General features: G+C 42.0%; 1 protein-coding gene, 1 non-coding gene and 1 pseudogene across 3 annotated transcripts in view; 2 read left to right on the top strand and 1 right to left on the bottom strand.

The window, feature by feature from the left end:
- The window catches only part of LOC145355493 (uncharacterized), a 91083-nt gene that overhangs the window by 56314 nt on the left and 12038 nt on the right, over positions 1–22731 (bottom strand). For both annotated transcript variants that reach the window (XM_080207671.1, XM_080207670.1), the window contains exons 2-5: positions 7692–7840; positions 5141–5236; positions 4319–4391; positions 113–204 (exon numbers count right to left, since the gene is read on the bottom strand). In XM_080207671.1, the coding sequence (XP_080063797.1) occupies positions 113–204; positions 4319–4391; positions 5141–5236; positions 7692–7829 (399 nt within the window). In that variant the 5' untranslated portion in view covers positions 7830–7840. The remainder of the gene's footprint in view (positions 1–112; positions 205–4318; positions 4392–5140; positions 5237–7691; positions 7841–22731) is intronic.
- LOC145355670 (U2 spliceosomal RNA) lies at positions 8663–8805 on the top strand (annotated as a pseudogene).
- LOC145355673 (U2 spliceosomal RNA) lies at positions 9891–10072 on the top strand. Its single transcript, XR_013889025.1, has one exon. It is a non-coding gene; the product is annotated as a U2 spliceosomal RNA (small nuclear RNA).

A 22731-nucleotide genomic window follows, 5' to 3' on the forward strand; every position in this document is an offset into this window, starting at 1 on the left:
AAAGAACACATGTTTAAATTAGATCTGGTTAGGGAACTTTAGAGATACCGCTTCTCAATCAACACGAGCACAACTGAACAGAATATAATCACAATGTTTTCCTTTACCTTACCTTCATTATTTTAAAAATTATAATATAGCCACACTTCCCATGATACCACGGTGTGGGTTGAAGGAAGTCTGAATATTTACAAAGATATACCCCTGTTAAACAAGAAGAAAGGGAGAAGTTACTTGGTACTGCAGCAAACCTAATTCAAATTGAAAACCTAAACGTTTTAAAAAAGTTAATGATGTCTTTCCTATGGCTTAGAAATCACTGCTTACAATTTAAGCATTTTCAAATATAGAGGCCAAGGGGACAAGAGATTAAAGTAAAATTTATTTGTTAGTCACAAGTAAGCTGCAATGAAGTTACTGTGAAAATCCCCTCGTCACCACATTCCAGCACCTGTTCGAGTACACTGAGGGAGAATTTGGTATGGCCAATGCACCTAAACTGCACGTTTTTGGAGTGTGGGAAGAAACTAGAGCACCCAGAGGAAACCCATGCAGACATGGGGAGAACATGCAAACTCCACACAGACAGTGACCCAAGCCGGGAATCGAACCCAGGTCCCTGGAACTGAGAGGCAGCAGGGCTAACCACTGTGCCACCGTGCCCTCCCCCCCCCCACCCCACAAATTCAAATTGAATTTAAATTCAAATTAAACTGCAGAAGGGTGGGAATAGACCATGTGTTAGAATCAAAAACAGAAAATGCTGGAAAGTCTCAGCAAGTCTTGACAACATCTGTGGAGAGAGATTAGAGCCAATGTTGAGTCTGAATCCGGACTCGAAACATTGGCTCTATTCTCTCTCCACAGATGTTGTCAAGACCTGCTGAGACTTTCCAGCACTTTCTGTTTTTGTTGCAGATTGCAGCATCTGCAGTATTTTGCCTTTATCCACATGACAGAATGATCCCCTTCCCTCAGAAAACAGAGCCTGTGGAATACACCCCAGGGAAAAATCACACAGTGCAGCCTTCTGACCTCCTCTGAGCCTGAGGGGGGCATTAAGAAGCCTGGAAAAAAAAGAAACAGTCCTTGGTTCACATCATTGCTTGGACTGGTTTCAATCATCTGAGTAAGAAATCTCACAACGCCAGGTTAAAGTCCAACCAGTTTATTTGATAGTAAACCCACAAGCTTTCAGAAACGCTGTTCCTTCATCAGGTGTGTAGAAAGTTCACTATCAAATAAACTGGTTGGACTTTAACCTGGTATTGTGAGATTTCTTACTGTGTTTACCCCAGTCCAACAGCAGCATCTCCACATCGTGACTTCAATCATCTGAGCCAGTGGAGGGGTATTTTCCTGGAATACCTTTTTTCCCGGAATACCTTTTTTCCCCTCCCCTCACTGGCTCCAGGCTTTTCCTCTGTCTCAAGAAGAAAAGGAGAAGTTACTTGGTACTGCAGTAAATATACAATATCTAAATGGTTTACAAAAGTCAATGATGTCACTTACACAGTGGGGAAATGGGAATCTGGATTCATTCTCGAAACTGTGGCTGTGATCTCTTTCCACAGATGTTTTCAGACTTCCTGAGATCTTCCAGCATCCTGTTTGATTCTAACATGTGGTCTATTCCCATCCTTCTGCAGTTTGATCTCCTGTCCCCTTGGCCTCTATATTAGAAAATGCTAATATTGCAAGTCCCAGGAGTTTACATAATTGGGGAAATGGGATCGGGAAGTGTCTAGAGCTGATCCTCCAGTCATCATGAGTAATGGGTGGGTTGGATGGGCTAGCTGCCCATCTCCTACCTATCAGGTTTGATATGCATGTCCGTATACAATTACTTGATTTTCTTTGTCTCTTTTTCGTTAAATAGAGGTTTTTGATTAAATCTTACTGCTGCTGTTCCAGAATTGATTATTTAGAGTCAGAGTTTTACAGCACAGATTGAGGCCCTTCAGCCCATCGTGTACGTGCCAGCCATCAAACTGCTCTAATCCTATTTTCCACCACTTAGTCCACAGCCTTGTACGCTATACCCATCTAAGTGCTTCTTAAATGTCCACGGGGGCTCCCACCTCTACCACCGTTTCAGGCACTGAATTCCAGATTCCCACCACCCTCTGAGTAAAGAATGTTTTCTTCTAAATCTCCTGCCCCTTACCTTAAATTTATGCTACCTGGCTATTGACCCCTCTAAGGGGGAAGTTTCTACCCTATCTATGTATGTCCCTCATGATTTTGTGCATCCCAATCAAGTTCGCTCTCAGCTTTCTCTGCTCTAAGAAAAACAACTCCAGCCTAACAGCCTCTCTTCGCAGCTGAAATGCTCCAGCCCAGGCAACAACCTGGTGAATCTCCTCTGCTCCCTTTCTAGCACAATCACGTCCTTCCTATAGTATGGTGACCAGAACTGCACACAGTAGTCTAGCTGCGGCCTAACAAGCGTTTTATACAGCTCCATCATAACCTCCCTGCTCTTATACTCTATGCCTCGGCTGATAAAGGCAAGTATCCGATGTGCCTTCTTAACCACCTTATCTCCCTGCCCTGCTGCCTTCAGGGATCTATGAACATGCACCCCAAGATTCCTCTGTACCTCCTAGTCAGTTCTCCAATATTTGTTAATAAGTTCCTAATAATTTTCCCAGCAAATTATTGTGTACATTTACCACTGACGGATTAGGATGCACAACAATCTAGCTTATGGTATCCATCCCCATTATCTGTATAACCAAAAATTCCATACCAACCCAAAGTAAAAAAAAAAGACAAAACAAATAAAACACGAGAGCTCAAATATAATTCAACAATGTACTTTATGGACAGACACTATCATAGATAGATAGCTTCCACAACGTCAGTTAATAATCTCAATGAAAACTAACACCACATCAAGTTTACACTTCTGTAAACACACAGTCTAAAACCCGGCAATATTACAAGACTGAAATATCTAGTTTTCTTTCAACAGAATCCTCGGGAGTGTTGAATTACAACTTCTCCACCAGAAAAAAAAATAACATACTGATCAACAATCTAATTTCACACAAGTCCTTCAGTATAATCTTAAACCAATAGCAGAACTGAAACTGAAAGAAAACTTCTTCACCGAGTTCATTAATCAATGCTCAGTCGTGGGTCTGGGTCAGACCAGGTAAGGCCCCCCCCCCGCCAATTAGACGTGAATAGATCTCACAACGCCAGGGACCTGGGTGCGATTCCCAGCTTGGGTCACTATGCAGAGTCTGCATGTTTTCCCCGTGTCTCCATGTGTTTCCTCCGGGTGTGCTGGTTTCCTCCTACGGTCCAAAAGACGTGCCGGTTGGGTGCACTGGCCCTCAATGCACCCAAACAGATGCCGGAGTGTGGCGACTGGGGGAATTCCACAATAACTTCATTGCAGTGTTAACGTAAGCCTTACTTGTGACACTAATAAATAACCTTAAACATAAGCATGTGTATATATATGTTAATTTGTACATATACTGTGTACAAAAGAAAATTCAGTAGAATTAACTATGTTGCCTCTAGTACATTATTTAGGTCAATGTGCTAAACTTTCTTTTGTTTCTTGGAACCTCCTTTCCACAGGGAGTCTCTCTGTGCTCATCTCAGAGGGAGGAGCGTCCCGTGAATAAAGCAGACTCTTGTCCGTGAAAGTAGAGATGAATTACCTGTTTCCTACAGAGTTAACGGATAGCAGGAGGAGGAGCTAAAAGTACAGAAGCATATTTTCAATAGCTTGGGAGATTTACAATCTGTAATATTTATGGGAATGATGTTAAGAGTGCCTAATGCTACTTTCCTGGGATCTCTCAGTGGAGACGCTCTGTTACTAAGCATTCTAAAAATCCAAAAGTGGAGCCCTCTGAATAAACATGGATAGGTGATACAAAGCAGTGTGCCAGATTGTCATAAGACATAAAAGTCAATTATTCACTTACAAACTGGCATACCTAGATGAGGAATGATTGCAGATGATTGCAACGCAGAATAAAGTTTAGCAGCAACAGTAAAGTTGCAGGAACAAGCTTAATAATTAATTAAACCTATGGTCCTTGTGCAAATCCTGACTTGCTGGCCCCATAGGCAGGCAGGAACTTGCAGTACAAATCAGATACGTAACGTGGAATCTGAATCACGTGCTTATTTTTAACAAGTTCACATTGCTGAAATGATCTAACAGAAATCTACTGGCTTTCTTCCAGCAAAAAGTTTCACTTCCTGTAATATGCAGGCACTATGATTCGCTCAACATGTGTGCGTATGTACGTTAGTTTATAAACAGATGAGAGAATTTTTTTAAAAATACCCTTTAGTGGATCTCCTAGATTTGTAATGTTACTGCTCCCAACCTTCAATCCTTTTTGACAGACAGCTTTTGCCTGCAACAGTAGAACAAATGTTAAGAGGCATCGGCATAAAGGAAATCAAAATCAGAGCTGTATTGTAGCAATTAAATCCAGATGAACTCAATCACATTGCTTATTATACATAACCCTCTTCCTCCAAGGCTCTGGACTGGACCGCCCTCTCTCAGACCATCCCAACGTCTGTATGCTCATATAAAAGTACAACTGATATTAGATAGAATCCACAAAGAATTAGAATCATAGAATCCTACAGTGCAGAAGGAGGCCATTTGGCCCATCGAGCCCGCACCGACCACAATCCCACCCAGGCCCCATCCCTATAATCCGATGCATTTACCTGAGCTGATCCGCCTAAAGGGCAATTTAGTATGGCCAATCCACCTAACCCATTCATCTTTGGACTGTAGGAGGAAACCAGAGCACTCAGAGGAAACCCATGCAGACATGGGGAGAATGTACAAACTCCATGTAGACAATGACCGAAGCCAGGAATCGAACCCACCATGCCTCCCCTAGGCAGAACTGTGTTACAGGGCTACAACACTCTTATAATTTGGATGAAATTAAGACATTTTCAGTAACTGCCATCCCCATTAATGGAGCTAATCAAATTTGTTACGTGTTAAGGGTTTTCCTTACAATGCAATTCTCTACCCTCTACATTTTCAAAAATACACCGAAATGCATTTTGAAAGTCTTTGGTGTAATAACGCTTCATAAGATTTCTATTTCTCCCCCAAAATATCATTTTCTATTTTTACCTGATCTTCCGTTTCAAACAGTAGGAAAGCAAAGGACTCGGCAAGTTCCTCCTCACTATATCCTTTCCCCTCCAGATCCAACCGATAACCATTGAACTGCAATTAATAAGTAAAATGTTACACTCTCTCCCAAATGACAAAAAAAAAATTTGGATGTGACAAACATTAAATTCTGTCTTGTGCAAATAATGGTCTTGGCCCAGATTGCGTATCAATGGCAAACAATCGGAACTCTAGTATTCATTACATCAACATTTGCCCATACAAAATGTGTGTGATTTCACACTGGGTGTGCAGTTGTAGCTTAAGATCCATTACAGTAAGTCTGGGACCTGTGTGAACAGGGCAAATAACAGTGTGACTATTAAACCAACCAAAATGAAGAATCCTTACCGAGTCAATCAGAGACTAAACCTGGACGTGGAAGTTCAAATATTTCATTTGACACCAAGTCATGTAACTCAACTCCTGACTCCCCAAAGCCTGACCACTATCGACAAGGCACAATTCATGAGTGTGATGGAATGCTCTCCACTTGCCTGGATGGCTGCAACTCCAACACTCAAGAAGCTTGATACTATCCAGTACAAAACAGACCCACTTGACTGGCACCCCATTCATCACCTTCAACATGCACTCCCTCCAAAACCAATGCAGCTGTGTGTACCATCATCAAGAAGCACTGCAGGAACTCACTGAAGCTCTTTCAACAGCACCTTCTAAGATTACAAGCTTTATCACATTGAAGGACAAGGGCAGCAGGCACATGGGAACACCACCACTTGCAAGTGCCTCTCCAAATCACTCATCATCCTGACTTGGAAATATATCATCATTCCTTCACAGTTGCTGGGGTTAAAGTCATGGAATTCTCTTCCTAACAGCACTATGATTATATCTACACCACATGGACTGCAGCCGTTCAAGTAGTTCACCACCATCTTCTTGAGAGCTATTAAGGTTGGATTATAAATTCTGGCCTCATCAGCGACATTCATATCCCAATGATTATTAAAAAATCTCCCACAGTTACCTTGACTATACTTGCTCACACTACTTCCTGTGAGAACTTTAATCCATTCTTCCAGTTTTTCTGTCCCCGGTCACATCTGATGATGCAACTTTCTATACCAGCTTATTCTGATATGTCCTTCTTTTGCCTCAACCTGGATGGAATAGTAATTTACCTGTACGTCAATGGTCACTGCTCCTATTGTGCTCAGCTCCACATTGGGAGAGCAATGTTTTAGGTCTTCAAGTCCCAGAATCTCGGCAAAGCCTATTCTGTTGGTGCCACTTCTCCATCACTAAAAAAGGGTTGAAAGCCATTTAGCATTGACTCGTACTATACTCCTTATACACCTATGACTACATGGCCAAATTCCCTGCCAACTCTATTTTCAAGTTTGTTGATGATACCACCATAGTGGGTCGGATCTCAAACAATGATGAGACAGAGTACAGGAAAGAGATAGAGAGTCTGGTGAACTGATGCAACGACAATTATCTCTTCCTCAATATCAGTAAAATGAAGGAGATAGTCATCAGCTTCAAGAAGTATAGTGGAGGACCTACTCTGTTTCAACTTTTTCCGTGTGGAAAACGATACAAAAAAGTCTGAGGTCACAGATCAACTGACTCAAGATCAGTTTCTTCCCTACTGCCATCAGACTTTTGAATGGCTCTACCTTATATCAAGTTATCTTTCTCTACACCCTAGCTATAACTATATCTCTATATTCTGCACCCTTTCCTTGCCTTCTCTATGAACAATATGCTTTGTCCATATACAGCGCAAGAAACAATACTCTTCACAGTGTTCCAACAATAAATCAAACCAAAAAATTTCTTCACTCAGAGGGTTGTGAATCTTTGCAATTCTCTACGATGCCCAGTCATTGAGCCGTTGGAGGCGGAAGTCCAAAATTCCTTTATTTACAAGATCCAGCAACACTATCCAGAATGCTCTCTGTATGCAGTCTCCATCCAGAATGCCAGAGGAATGGACATTCCTGTTTAAGTACAGAGCAAGGGGTTCCCTGATTGGATCATCAATTTGGCCCTTAATCAGGGAGCTCATATTCAAGCAGGCCAACCTCAACGGCCTGATTAAAATCGTTACAGCATAGTCCAGACTTAGATCAATAAATATTTGAATATGAACATCAAGTGAAGTTGAGGGAGAAGGTCAGGCCTCATCTTATTGCTTATCTCAGGTGAAGGAGCAGCACTCCAAAAGCTTGTGATATCAGATAAGCCTGTTGGATTTTAACCTTGTGTTGTGAGACTTCTTACCATGTCTACCCCAGTCCATTAGAGGCATCTTCACATCCTGATCTTATTGGGGGGAAACATACTTGAAGGGTCACATGCTCTGCTTCTGTTCCTATTTCTGACGTTGAATTGAAAGTTTTAAAAGCAGGGCAACTATCAGCAAAACTAAGAGAGTGTACCGCAGTAAAGAAAATCCCCAATGATTGCATCAACATTAAGTCAAAAATAAAATCTCAATATCTGTCCGATACGTTGCAAGCTTTTAATACAACATTACCTGATCTAGAAGTTTTGTATTGTTCACTAATGTCACTTGGTCATACTGGAAGTAACTCCCTGATGAAGAGTCCAGATAGCCCTTCTGCAAGATTGGAAGTATTTCTTGTGTGAACTGAGTGGAGGACAGGGATACCATCTGAAACGTTTCTGCAGAAGAAAACAGAAAGAAAATATTACTGTGCAGCACAGCAACAGTTTAAAGTTTATTTATTAATGTCACAAGTAGGCTTACATTAACATTGCAATGATGTTACTGTGAAAATACCCTAGTCGCCACACTCCAGCCCCTGTTTGGGCACGCTGAGGGAGAATTTAGCACGGCCAATGTACCTAACCAGTACGTCTTTCGGACTGTGGGAGGAAAGCGGTGCACCCAGAGGGAACCTACACAGACGCAGGGAGAATATGCAGTTGGCAGCAGAGTGGTGAAGCTGATTGGCTGTTGGTGTGAAAATTTGCATTTTTGGCCAAGGCACCCTTTCCAGAAAGGGGACCCGAACAAGATACACTCAGATTTTCAAAACAATGTTTACTAAAAAGTGGGAAGCAGGAGATCCGGTGTCAAGGAGCAGTAACGGAGGCAGACCGAGAGCCCGGGAACAGCAGAACACCCTCGACCTGCGGCCGTTACGAGATGGCAGTGGCTTCTTCCAGAAAGAGCTTCGAGATCTTCAAGTCGCGGGTGCCCTGGACCCCAGCTGGCAAAGAAACTGGATTTCATAGAGGATTCTGTTGGGTTGGCTTCAGTACAGAAGAAGGGCTTCAGAATGTACTGCAGAAGGAACCACACCTCCTTGAAGGGGCAAAGCTTCAAGTTCAGAGAAACAGAAAATTGTTTCAAGGGCGCAGACCAAATAAAGTCACTGAATCAGCAAATTGATACTGAATGTGGAAGGTGTAATTAAAGCTGTTTTGTCCAAAGTAAATTAAAGATAGTGATTTAAACACTTAAAAAAAAACTGTGTGCCAATGTCTTCTCGGCCTCTTGGCTAAGATCAAGTGTAGTATAAACATGCTGCACTTGGTTGAAGTCATTGGGTTACATTTCAGCTTCATTTGAAGCAATTTTTTAAAGCTGCATCTTGGCCTTTTGGCTAAGATGCAAATTAGATCAAGCTTTGGAGGAGGAGCTACACCTACTCCAATCAGCTTGGATCATGTAGATCAAGCCCAAGGCAGGAGGTGAGAGCCCTGTCTCGTCAGCTTGGATCGGGAATGTCCCAACTTGTTGGGACTCTGAATTGGCTTTAATTTGACTTGCTTGGATCAGAATAAAGTTTAAAAAAAAAACTGTGTGCCAATCTGAGCAATAATGGCACACTGTAATTTTTGAGGCATGTATATAGTTTTAAGTTTTGAAATGTTATGACTGTAATTTGTACAGAACTGTAAAAAGTTTTAATTCTGCACTGTTTGCAATTCAAAGACATGTAGATTTGCAATGGTTTATTTGAGATTTTTCTGAATAAAGTATATTTTTGGAAAAAGAAAAAAAAAAGTGATCTGTTTCAGTGCTTGACCATCTGCTGGGCCTTTTGGCCAAGATCATGTGTCGTATCGACATGCTGCACTTGGTTGAAGTCATTAGGTTGCAGTTCAGCTTCATTGGAAGCAATTTTTTAAAGTGGCATCTCGGCCTTTTGGCTAAGATGCAAATGAGATCAAGCCTTGGAGGAGGAGCTATACCTACTCCAATCAGCTTGGATCATGTAGATCAAGCCCAAGACAGATGGCGAGAGCCCTGTCTTGTCAGCTTGGATCGGGAATGTCTCAACTTGTTGGGACTCTGAACTGGCTTTAATTTGACTTGATTGGATTGGAATGAAGTAAACAAAAAAAAAGTGTAGTATCGACATGCTGTGCTTGGTTGAAGTCATAAGGTTACATCTCAGCTTCATTTGAAGCAATTTTTAAGAGCGGCATCTCGGCCTTTTGGCTAAGATGCAAATGAGATCAAGCCTTGGAGGAGGAGCTATGCCTGCTCCAATCAGCTTGGATCATGTAGATCAAGCCCAGGACAGGAGGTGAGAGCCCTGTCTTGTCAGCTTGGATCGGGAATGTCTCAACTTGTTGAGACTCTGAATTGGACTTGATTGGATTGAATTGGAATAAAAACAAAAAAGTTAAGCCTTGATCCTATAAATATTTTAGTTAAGCCTGAAACACTGTTTCCCTCCTCCTCTAACCAAAAGAAAATAGTACTTCTTGGCCTTTTGGCTAAGATCAAGTGTAGTATTGACATGCTGTGCTTGGTTGAAGTCATTAGGTTATATTTTAGCTTCATTTGAAGTAGTTTTTAGAAGTGGCATTTTGGCTAAGATGCAAGTAAGAGCAGGCCTTGGAGGAGGTGCAATATCTACTCCAATTAGCTTGGATCATGTATATCAAGCCCAAGACAGGAGGTGAGAGTCCTGTCTTGTCAGCTTGGATCGGGTATGTTTCAACTTGTTGAGACTCTGAATTGGATTATTAAAAAAAAAATGGCAAGTGTAGTATTGATATGCTGTACTTGATTGAAGTCAAAAGGTTTCATTGTGGTTTCATTTGAAGTAATTTTTTTAGAGTGGCATCTTTTGGTCTTTTGGATTAAGATGCAAATGAGATTGAGCCTTGGACAAGGTGCAATGCCTGCTCCAATCAGCTTGAATCATGTAGATCAAGCCCAGGACAGAGGGTGAGAACCCTGTCTTGTCAGCTTGGATCGGGAATGTCTCAACTTGTTGAGACTTTAAATTGGACTTGATTTGATTGAATTGAATTCAAAAAAGTAGAAGACATAAGGGAAAGAGCTGACTAGAAAGTAGAAAGGTTGGGTAAGTATTTAATACTTTTATCAGTTGTAATCGCAGAGCTAATTTCTGTGGTTTATAGTTTGTAAAAGCTTTATTCAGTAGTAACAAGGAGCAGGAAATAGTGACCCAAGAGAATTCAATATAGTCTGAAACAAAACATCTTTCAAAAGTTTAATTTAAAGGGATAAGATATGATAGGGGAGCTCCAAGCCGTGGTCTGCTCTTCATGCTCCACGTGGGCAGCTGGGAACACTTCCAGTGCCTGCGGCCAGCATGTGTGCAGCATGTATCCAGTGCAGCTCCTGGAAGCCCAAATTTTGGGAGCTGGAACAGCTGCTGGGGAGACTGAGGAGCATCCATGAGGCAGAGAGTATTGTGGATAGCACATATAGAGAGGTGGTCACACCATAGGCTCAGACACCACAGGCAGGATGGGAATGGGTGACCACCAGGCAAAGCAAGAGAGCTAGGCAGAATCTCTTTGGATACTGTTGAGGGGAATGGCCTTTCAGGGGAATACAGCAATAGCTAAAATTGTTCTTCACGGTTGGTTCTGCTGCAGGGGTGGTGGATTTGGGCATTCAATAGTTATAGGGGTTTCAATCATAAGGGAATAGAGAGGTGGTTTCTGTAGCCGCAAACCAGACTCCAGAATGACATGTTGCCTCCCTGGTGCTAGGGTCAAGGGTGTCTCATTGTGGCTGCAGGCCACTCTGAAGGGGGAGGATGAACAGCCAATGGTTGTAGTACACATTGGTACAAATGACAAAGGTTAAAAAAAGGATGAAGTCCTAAAAACAGAATATAGGGAGCTAGGAAAGCAAGCTGAAAAGGAGGACGTCAAAGGTAGTGATCACATGGCAGTCAGAGTAGAAACAGCAGGATATATAGGATGAATACATGGTAGAAATGATGGTGTGAGGGGGAGGGTTTCAGATTCCTAGGGCATTGGGACCAATTCTGTGGGAGGTGGGACCTGTACAAAACTGGACAGGTTACATCTGGGCAGGATTGGGATTATGTCCTGGGGGCGGGGCTACTTGCTAGAGTGGTTGGAGAAGGTTTAAAGTAATATGATAGGGAGATGAGAACCTTTGCAAAAATTCAGAGCAGGGGGAATTACGAACAAAAGAAAGTAAGGGGAATAAGGAAAGTGATAAGCAGAGAAATCAAGGGCCAGAGTCAGATAAGGTCCAAATCAAAAATCATAGAAAAAAGGGAAAAGAAACATAGAAAATGCCCACTTTTAAGGCTTTGTACCTGAATGCTCAGAGCATTCAAAACAAAATGGATGAATTAGTTGCACAGATAGATGGAAAAAGATACGATATAGTTGGCATTACTGGCTCGAAGGTGAGCAAGGATGGGAACTAAACATCTATTCAATGTTTAGGAAGCACAGATGGAAAGGAAAAAGCTGGTGGAGTTACATTGTTGATTAAATATTGATATGATCTCGAGGAAAATTGTGGAATCCGTATGGATCATGTTAAGAAACAACAAGGAACAAAAAAACATTGAAGGGGGTTATACAGACCACCAAATGTAGTGATAATGTTGGAAAAAGCATTAGGCAGGAAATCCGTGATGCGTGTGTTAAAGGATTATGGGTGACTTTAATCTGCATATGGATTGGGAAAGTCAAATTAGTCACAGTACAATAGAAGACGAATTTTTGAAGTCCTTACAGGATGGTTTTCTAGAGCAATACATTGAGGAACCAACAAGGGAACAGGTCATCTTGGACTGGGTGTTGTGCAATGAGAAAGGATTATTGGCAATCTAGTTATGAGAGAACCCTTGCGGACAAGTGACCATAATATGGTGGAATTCTTTGTCAAGATGGATAATGATGTAATTGATTCTGCGACCAAGGTCCTCAATGAAGGTAACTACGATGGTACGAGGCATGAATTGGCCATGATGGACTGGGAAACATTACTGAAAGGAAAGGCAATGGACAAGCAATTGTAGGCAATTAAAAAACAAGTAGGTGAACTCCAGAAGTTCAAGAGTGGTCACGGAATTGTGGCCAAACCATGACTTACAAGGCAAATGAGAGATAGTATCAGATTCAAGGAAGCAGCACACAAACTGGCAAGAAAAAAAGCAATAGGCCTGAGGATTGAGAGCAGTTTAAAATTTAGCAAAGGAGGACCAAGGGACTGATTAAGAAGCAAAAAAAAAAGTATAAAAGTAAGCTCGTGGGGATCATTAAAAACTGACTGTAAAAGTTTTTATGGATATATAAAGAGAAAAAGATTAACAAAAATGAACGTAGGCCCCTTATTATCAGAAATAAGAAAATTCACAATGGGTAATAAAGAAATGATGGACGAATTAAATTTGTACTTTGCTTCAGTCTTCACAAAGGAAGACTGGTAGCAATAGTGCTGAGGTCCATTGTACACTGGATGAATGCAGGAATTAAAACAAAAGGGTCACCTCTCCTGTCAGGGACCCAGTCCTGTGCACCATGCAGCTGTGGAGGTAAACCATGAAAGAAGCTTGGCCACCAGTTGGGATTATCCCCTTCCATTTACCTCTCAATCTCCACATCATACAATTACGAGGTGGGACACTTCAAACCTGTCAAGCACTTCTATGGCAAGTGGGGGGGTTGGGGGGGGGTGGGGGGAGCCATGCAGGGAAGAAGAGCTGCCTGTCAAATCAGTGTTGACAACACCATTGGAGTGGCAGCCACAGTCGGTGACACACTGAAATCCAGCCCAAGGATAGATATAGACTGAGTGAGAGGCGAGTGGGAGGTCATGGGGTGGGGGTGGGGGTGGCAGGTGGATTGCAACAGCATCCGTCTCCCACTTTCCCCTGCTGCCTTGCAGATGTAGGGGGCCCCCCTTGATCAAATGAGTGCCTGTCACCTCCTCCCAACAAAAAGGGAGCCTTCGGGAAATATGAGAAAGCTGTGAGCTCACTGTACATCACTGGCCACTCAATTTCAGTGGACTCAGGGATAATGGGTCTTTAATTGACCCATTAATAAGGCTAATTGGCTTCCTGCTACTGGTGGGTGGGATTCCTGTATTGGACCCTTCCTGACTTTACTGAGCGACAGGAATCCGATGCAGTTATGAATTCTCCTGGCCTGCCCAGCCTGTATTACCCTGGCCGACTCCACTAAATCCAGCTCCTTGACTTAAATGAGATCCCGACGACAAAAGCTTTCTTCTACCCAAGTGACTTCCGCTGAATCAGATAAACCCGCATTAATTCACTGCTCCAAAAAAAAACCACAAACTGGTGAGTTTCATCCTGTTCCAGAACTTAGAGCGCTTTGCACACAATTCATTACGGTGCTGTCCTATCTCCCAGCAGCAGCAAGGGGGAAACCGTCACACCAAGACTGACTTTCATGTCACTCATTCAAAGCTGAACATTGCAGTAATGTCAGCTTTCACCTTGACGATCCAGGTCATCCAAAATGCTGCTCTGTTCTCACTATACAAATTATGAGCCAAACATCTCCTCACAATTATATCCACAGGTCCCTGACGGTGGCAGGACAGGTAGATAAGGTGGTTAAAAAGTAAGCATATGGAATGGTTTCCTTTATAGGACGAGGTATTGAATATAAAAGCAAGGCTGTAATGATCGAACTGTATAAAGTGCTGGAATTTTGTGCACAGTTCTGGTCGCCACATTACAGGAAGGACATAATTGCTCTGGGAAAAATGCAGAGGAGATTTACAAGAACGTTGCCAGGCCTTGAAAATTGCAGCTACAAAGGAAAGATTGGATAGGCTGGAGTTTTTTTCCTTGGAACTAAGGAGGCCAAGAGGTGTATGAAATTATGAGGAGCCTAGAAAGAGTAGACAGGGATGCCCTGTTTCCCCCCAGCAGAAAAGGTCAAATACCAGAGGGCACAGATTTAGGGTGGTTGATAGAAGGCTGAGTGGGAACATGAGGAAAATCGTCTTCACCCCGAGGGTGGCGGGTGTTTGGAATTCACTGCCTGGTTTGATGGTGAAGGCAGGAATCTTTGAATCAATTAAAAAAGATATCTGGATCTAAATCTAAAGTGCCATAACTTGCAAGCTTACAGGCCAGATGCAGAAAAGTAGGATTAGAATGGGCAGCTGTTTTTTTTAATTTCATATCCGGTATTGACAAGATGGGTTGAATGGCCTCTTTTGTGTGTTGTAACCTTTCTGTGGCCAGAGTGTTTGAATAAGAGCATTCTGTTACTATGTCCTCATGCAAAGCCTTCTAGGAACTTCACCAACCATGAGAAAACTCAGCTGACCCACATAGCACATTTCATTCATTACCAGACTTCATCATATTGGGAATAGGAAACCTTCTGCCCACAAACTGATCAAAAGATAAATGCTTCCTTCCACTGTTATAGCAGTATAGTAATGATTTTCTGTTCAGTGTGCTTGCAGCACACATCTTTATTGTTGTTCACAGGTTTGTTTCGTTGAATCAACACAGGGGCCCTTTATTTCATCTAGTAAAGCACTTCGATCTGCGGTGATGATAATCCCTGGGTGATATCGTTCTTAGAACTGCTTCAAATCAACATGGTTGACAGAAGCCTTATTGTTCAGATAGAACAGTAGGTGGAAACATGTTTTTCATTTGATCTTCGATCAGCATTAACCAACTATTTACAGTTTCAGGTCCCTGGCGCAGGAAAAGTCACTGCGGCTCCAGACATCTGACACATGGTGCTTGTACAAACAAGATTGGACCAATTCTTAATCGATTTAGATGAGAAACAGTTCGGCTTGAAGGTTGCATGTTGGATTTTGTTAACTTGTGATAGCTGCTATTACACACTGACTACTCTCAGGACCGGATTAAAAACATGGATTCTTTATTCTAGGATGGTTCTGCATGTACAGATCTTCCCTACCCAGATATCATCTTCAAATTGCTAACCTGCAGAAGTTACACATCACATCCCTTATGTTATAATCCCTGTCAGGAACTCCAAGATATTTTATAAAGTTAGCCTGGATCATAAGTTTTGCACTTTAAATTTGGCTAGGGTGAGCATGGGATGCTTCACTTCAGATATGAATCAAATGACCCACTAGGGAGCTTTTATCAAACAAACAAAGTTTATTTAAGAATACAGTTAACATATAGAAAGAAAATTAGCAATAACTTTTTACCAATTACAAACAAACAAGAAAAAAAAACATGATATTGTACAGACTTTAACAACTAAATACTGTTCTAGTACAACAAACATCCTTATAAACATACACATGCCACTGGTTTAACACAGAAAACAACGATGCTCACATGATGCTGTTGGATTCTGCAGCCTTCTTGATACAAGCACAGACAAGCATGAAGTCAGAACTGCTTCCCAAAAGACCAGGGGGAGACAGACAGAACACTGCACCCAGCCTGAAGTAAAACACCTGCCAATTAAAACAGCAGCCCAAACTGAAAGTGAAACTTAAAAACTGTCCTAAGGCACCCAACCTATCCATCATTCTTTCCCTGACAATTCTAGGCCATAAAAATCCCATGCACTACATTAGGCCCAGAATAAAAATAAACAAAACCCCATTTAAGCAGCAACAAAAGGACTTCTAAGCAGACAACTCAGGGCCAACTTATAACTGCAGAGAACATGATTAAAAATACCTTGTTAGACACGGTAGTGTCACACTTATACCACTGTATACTAAAAACATAACCACACGCTCTTAAAGGTCCACTGCAACATTTCCCATTTATTCCAAAATTTAAACATCACCCCCTCAAATAGATAAAAGTTAACTCGATACAATTCAACAATAAAGGAGATAAATATACACAATGCAAAACAGTAAGAGAAACATGTAGACTCATTAGTCCTGATAACATAAAGATGGCTTAATCAAACAGCCAGATTATTCTGGAAGCAGAATAACATTTCCTGAAATCTGGAATGGCTTTGCATGGACTCTTTTTCTTCTCTGTAGGCGTAGAATATGTAGACTCTATCAGTATTCTGTCTCCTATGCCCGAGAGTCTTTTATTGTGCTTGTCATTCACTCTCTCGAGGTTCCTCACTCTTTTCTTCAAGCTGACTCTTCAAGTTCCTCAAAAGTTCTTCAATGCTGCCATGTCTCTCCACCATCTTTGCAAGCATGGTGATTGTCTTACAGTTTTACTCCCAAAACATAGGGATAATCATCAGATGAGGTAGAGGTGGTTGAGCCACGATGAGTGTGGCATCAACACGCTACCCTATCCTTCCTGTTGAAACAGGATAAAATCAATATGAGATCCTCAACAGAGCAGATTGTTTTATCCTCCGTGCTTGGTTCACTCCTGTGGTGATGACCAATAACCAGGTCAAACCCCTGCAAGCCTGTTGTCCTGTGGTTGTAGATCCATTCATTCAGACTGTTTAAGACTTGGGTCTTCCACTCCAATTGGTTACATTTGTAATTACTCTTGATGGACCCTGAACTCAAATCAATAAACCATTGTATGCAGTCAGCTGGACATTCATAGAAACATAGAGGATAGGGCCGGATGGCCTCCTCCTTCGAGCCTGCACGGCTGATCTCCTAACTCAATAGCCTAATCCTGCTTTCTCCCCATAACCTCTGATCCCGCTCGCCCCAAGTGCTATATCTAGCTGCCTCTTGAATACATTCAATGTTTTGGCATCAATTATTTCCTGTGGTAATGAGTTCTATAGACTCACCACTGTTTGAGTTAAGAAATTCTCCTCATCTCCGTCCTAAAATGGTCTATCCTGTATCCTCAGACTGTGACCCCCCGGTTCTGGATTCCCCCAAGATCAGGAACATCCTTCCTGCATCTAGCCTGTCTAATCCTATTAGAACTTTATAAATTTCTGAGATCTCCCCTCATTCATCTGAACCCTAGCGAAAACAATCCTAACCTAGTCAATCTCTCCTCAAACATCAGTCATGGGGAGAAAGCAGCAAAGTGGAACTGATCCACTTCAGATCAGCCATGATCTTATTGAATGGCGGGGCAGGCTTGAGGGGCTAGATGGCCTACTCCTGCTGCTATTTCTTATGTTCTTATCAGTCCTGCCATCCCTGTTCTCCAGCATTAACAGGGCTCATCATATACCCAGATACATACTCTTGAGTGAGTGTAAAATACTTGCAAGGAACCCGTTTGCCTGCCTTCTTCACACATGGATAGATGCAAACTCTTACAGTAATCAATTCAATGTGTTCAGTGACATTGACAACATGATATAAATATTCATGTCACCTACTCAGACTCTTATCATCATAATCACTGGAGTTGACTTCATCCACAACTGCAGTTTAGAAGAATGAAAGGGGGAAATGTGTAGAATTCTGACAGGGCTGGAAAGACTGGAGGCAGGGATGATGGAACAATGGATCACGGCGGTCTCAGAATACAGGGTAGGCCATTTAGGACTGGAGATAGGAAGAAACTTCACCCAGAGGGTGGTGAACTTGTGGAATTCTCTGCCACAGATGGCTGTGGAGACCAAGTCACTGAACATATTTAAGGAAATAGATTTCAAGGCACCAAAAGTGTCAAGGCGTCTGGGAGAGAACAGGAGTATGGCATTATGGTAGTGGATCAGCCTAGTCATATTGAATGGGGGAGCAGGCTTGAGGGGCAAAATGGTCTGCTCCTGCTCCTATTTTCTGTTTCTATGTTTCCCAGATCCAGAATCCTTATTTGATGTATCTACAGTATTCGCAGAACATTGTAATTGTAAATTCTGGTGGCTCCAATGATAGCCTCAAATTTACAACCAATGCAAAGCATCCACAATATGGACTTCTCCAAGATATCCATCTGGTATGCCTCCATTGTTGCAGATGCAACCATTAAATTGATGGCATGGTCCACCAGCTCAGCTTCTGTGAAGTCACACACACGACCCTAAGCAGAACATCAACTGACCAGTCGGTCAACAGGTGCAGTCAGCTGCTCGAAAGGACATAAATTTGAGCCAATGGACACAAAAAGTGATTTGAAACAAAGTTGATCTGCTTAACAGAGGACCAGGTTTTTGCTGCATCTTTCACTGAGGCCAGAAGTATTAAGTGTGAGCCCAACTGGTGTCTCTGCTTCTGTGACAGCTAGGTTAACAAAAATGATTGCTTGAAAATCTGAAATTCTGGTGAGCTGGTCCACTGGGTGCGAAACACTGCTGTAATTCTTGCACCGAATAATTGCCGTTCTTCTGCAATATTGCAGCAAAAGCACCAGGGTACTGTAAGGCTTTCACAGTCCTTTGTAGAGGTACTCATTGTTCCTGATGTCACGAGTTTATTGTAGACCCAAGCAGGTGCAAGATACTGCTATGTCTGAAGAATCTCAAAGCTTCTGAAGATAAAGGCAGTTTTTTTCCCCACAGACAAAAAAAAACTCCAATGCACACTGTCCCTTGAAGCACACCACCTTTTCTGTTCAATAGCCCTTCCCCAGCACTAACCATTATTGTGACCAATTTCCCAGAAAAGTCCTAAGGCACTTGAAACATTTACTCTGTTTCTCTCTCCAAAGATGTGGCCAGACATGCTGAGCGTTTCCAGCATTTTACAACACTACACTTTGCCGGTTTTCAGTGTTGATTCAGTAGTCCACGTCTATACATGGCATAGGTCCGTGCGACGCATTCAAACGATGAGGATTTTGATGTTTCAGGTCTGATATAGAGACTAATAAAGAACCGTGAGGTCAGTGGACGTAAACTAACTGGAACTGTTTGTTCACACTTTTGTTTCCTAGCACAAGATTGACCAGGCAAGCTCCATCCTTGGATGGAGCCCGAGTCCCAGATCCTCCTCTGAAAACTAACACCCAACAACTCAAAGAGGAGCATCACAGCCATAATCTGTAAAAAATGTGTGAAGTGATGCAATCTACTCTTTAGCAACTTTTAGTGGTTAAATCAAAATAACCCCCTGAATCTCTCTCTAAGACCAACAAGTAACACTTTAATTAACTTGTTTACTATTAGTTAGATAAATAAACTATTAACAAACCAAATAAAACATGATTCTAATGGAAAATTGTTCAGATAAATACAACTCCTACTCGTTAACGAAAAAAATTGAACTTTAGTCAGACACTAAATTACAACCAGGTTTAGTGTCTTCTGCAATATTCTGGGCCTTCTCTTTTGATTCTTCTGTGATACCTTTGCTATCAAGTTTGTGATTTCTTTTAAGACATAAATGAGGCTGAGGGCCAGCAGTTCGTTTTTTCTCTCTCTCTCAAGAGTGAGAACTGAAGAAAGAGCTATTACACTGGCAATTGCTCTCTCTCCTTGTTCCACTGCCCTCTTCCTTTTATACCGGTAATGACATATCAATATCCCCCACAATAGGGTTGGTCCTAGGTTGTCAAAACCATCAGATTTAAATTTAATAGTTCTTGGTATCAAAGCATCTAATTCAAATTGATTGGCTAAATTCAAAAGCCTGAAAGCATGTTGTCTTGGTAACACTGCTGCTTCATTTTGGGCACACTATATGTATTTGCATTTTTTTTAACTTTCTAAACACTGTAAAAGCACCACTCTCTTAAAGGGACCATGCAATGCTTTCTCTCTAACATTTTACAAACTTACAAATACCAATCTACAATCTCTCTACCCAACTTCACAACATGACCCATTCTCTTGGAGGGGCATGCCCCATCACACATAACAAGGATTTGTTTAAAAATCACAAAATAGCTCTACATTTTAGATCTTCTCGTGTCCCTGACATGAGAGATCTGATCTTCAGAATTTCCATGGGTATTGAGTCCAACAGGAAACTGTAACTACCCAATCTCGCAGCCCAACCTTACCTAGCTGCCCACATATCCGCTGCTGTATGAAGCAGTGGAACCAACATTCACAGCCTTGATGTCCCCGTAGAGTTTGCAATGGCTGTGGCTAGCTTTACTGGCTCTCTATAAAGCAAACCAATCAGTCCCAGTTCCCCATTCTATCCCTGCAGCCCTCCAGCCTTATTGTCCCTGAGTGTCCATCCTATTTCTTTTTGAAATCATTAATCACCTCCGCTTCCACCAACCTCGTGGTACAGAAGAAGACAATTCTGTCCATCTAGCAAACCCTCCATCAAAAACCAAAATGCCTGGAATTCCAGTGTCTTTGGCAATTCTAAAAATCAGTTTCTCAATTTCCCCACCTAGACTATTCCAAACATTAACCACTCGTCACGAACACTGAATGTTGCAAGATAACTATGTTTCGGAATGTAAACCCATTACATTACTTAACCCAAAGAAAAGGTTAGTTTTGAAAGGTTTTTGGTGAATTCCTGGCAAACACCTCAGTTCTGAGAAGTCACTTCAGGTTGCCCAGGTGATGGGAGCTGAGGAGGGAGAGAAACTCAAATAGAATCTCACTGAGGAGTCTTCTAGCACCTCTCAAAGAAGTTCACAGCAATCTTTGGAATTTGGGAAAATCAGAACTTCTGTGACCTAAGGAAGAAGGGGAATCTCCTCCTGTGCCTTGCTGATGATCTTATCTGAAAAGTCGTATCTAGAAAACTGGAGCAGACTGGAACGCTTGTCAAAGGACATTGAAGTTTTGACCTGACATGAACCTCTACTCCCTGGAGAGCCAGGGTTGACATAGAGACTGTCCTTTTAATACCATCTATCTACCAGCAGTATGTCACAGAATCAGAGTTTTGTAAGGCAAATTCTGATTGTATTAGTCAGTTATGCAAAACATATCTTTTCCTTTAATAAAATGTATCATTTGCCTGTTACTTAATGTTGATCTATATTCATTTTAGTTTGTTATTCCAGTCGAGGTCTTAAAAAGTGAAATCTTCTTGTCCTTCAGGTAGTTCTAATGGCCTCGTCAAGACTTCTTTCTTTTAAGGCATTGATTGCTAAGGAGAAGATAACAAGGTGTCTCTAGACATCCATGATTTTTTGTTGGTTTGCCTCGATTTATGTTTAAATGGAATTTTCTGTTCCTTTCGTTACCTTAACTGAATCATAGAATCCCTATAGTGCAGAAGGAGGCCATTCGGCCCATCAAGCCTGCACCAACAACATTTCCACCCAGGCCCTATCCTGGTAACCCCATGCATCCACCCTGCTAGTCCCCCTAATACAAGGGATAATTTAGCATAGCCAATCAACCTAACTAGCATATCTTTTAGACTATGGGAGGAAACCACAGCATCTGACAGAAACCTGTATAGATGTGGGGAGAATGTGCAAACTCCACACAAACAGTCACCCAAGGCCAGAATTGAACCTGGGTCCCTAGTGCTGTGAGGCAGCAGTGCTAACCACTTTGCCACTGAGCTACCCAAATACTACTATGAGTCTCTATTCACCACCTTCTTTCAGAACTAATGAATTAGCTTGACTCTTAACTCAATCTTCCAACACCAGAAATCAGTTTGTGTCCCTTCCCCACACCTCTTCCAGGAATTAAGATACTTCCTGTAGTCTGTGCTGACCCAAATCCAATAATGCAGACAAAATACAGCCTTGCTGCTGAACAATACGACTTCATTGCGGCAGTCTCAGACCACATTGTGTTGCGCTAATAATATAGCTTAGCATTCTGTTTACTTTACCAGCTCGGAAGTAACTCAATACTGTAGCCTGAGGTTTCCTCTTCAAACTGCCGGATTGTTAGCTGCCACAAGGACAAGATGGAAGCAGGAAATGAAACAGGGACCCATGCTGTCTGACTACTGCCTGCATTTCAAATATTTTAGGCACCAGTTGTTCCCAATGTAGAACATGTGTAAAAGAACTATTCAGCATAGGAACAGGCTCTTCAGCCATCAAACCTGCACTGATCCCTAATCCTTATTTAGACCCACTACTTACTGCCCATACGTGGTTACTGTCCCTCTGTTCACCTCCTATTCATGTGTCTATCAAGATATGCCTTGAGCACTGCCAACGTGCCTGTTTCCACCACCTCCACTGGCAGTGAGTTTCAGGCACCCACAACTCTGAAAAACTTCTCCCACACATCACCCCTGAACTTACATGAACATGGAAACCTTACCGTTTTCTGTCATTACTCTCTCAGAAGTGCCAGATGTAAAATCACTCCCATAGAAAATGAATGTGCATCATTACCAGTGGGTGAAATTAATTTGAAGTGCCCAAGCACCATTTGTTGGCAAAGGTTCGTTAAATCTTTTTTTTTGGAGTCATTCTCAATTTTTGCTCCATATTGCTGATAGATAGCTGTTTTACCATTTTCCTTGCTTTCCACTGTGAGCCGAACTTTTGCATTTTGTGCATTCTTTA

Source organism: Carcharhinus amblyrhynchos, chromosome 19 (assembly GCF_965287045.1).
Source record: "Carcharhinus amblyrhynchos chromosome 19, sCarAmb.v2.hapA, whole genome shotgun sequence".
NCBI classification, from domain to species: domain Eukaryota; kingdom Metazoa; phylum Chordata; class Chondrichthyes; order Carcharhiniformes; family Carcharhinidae; genus Carcharhinus; species Carcharhinus amblyrhynchos.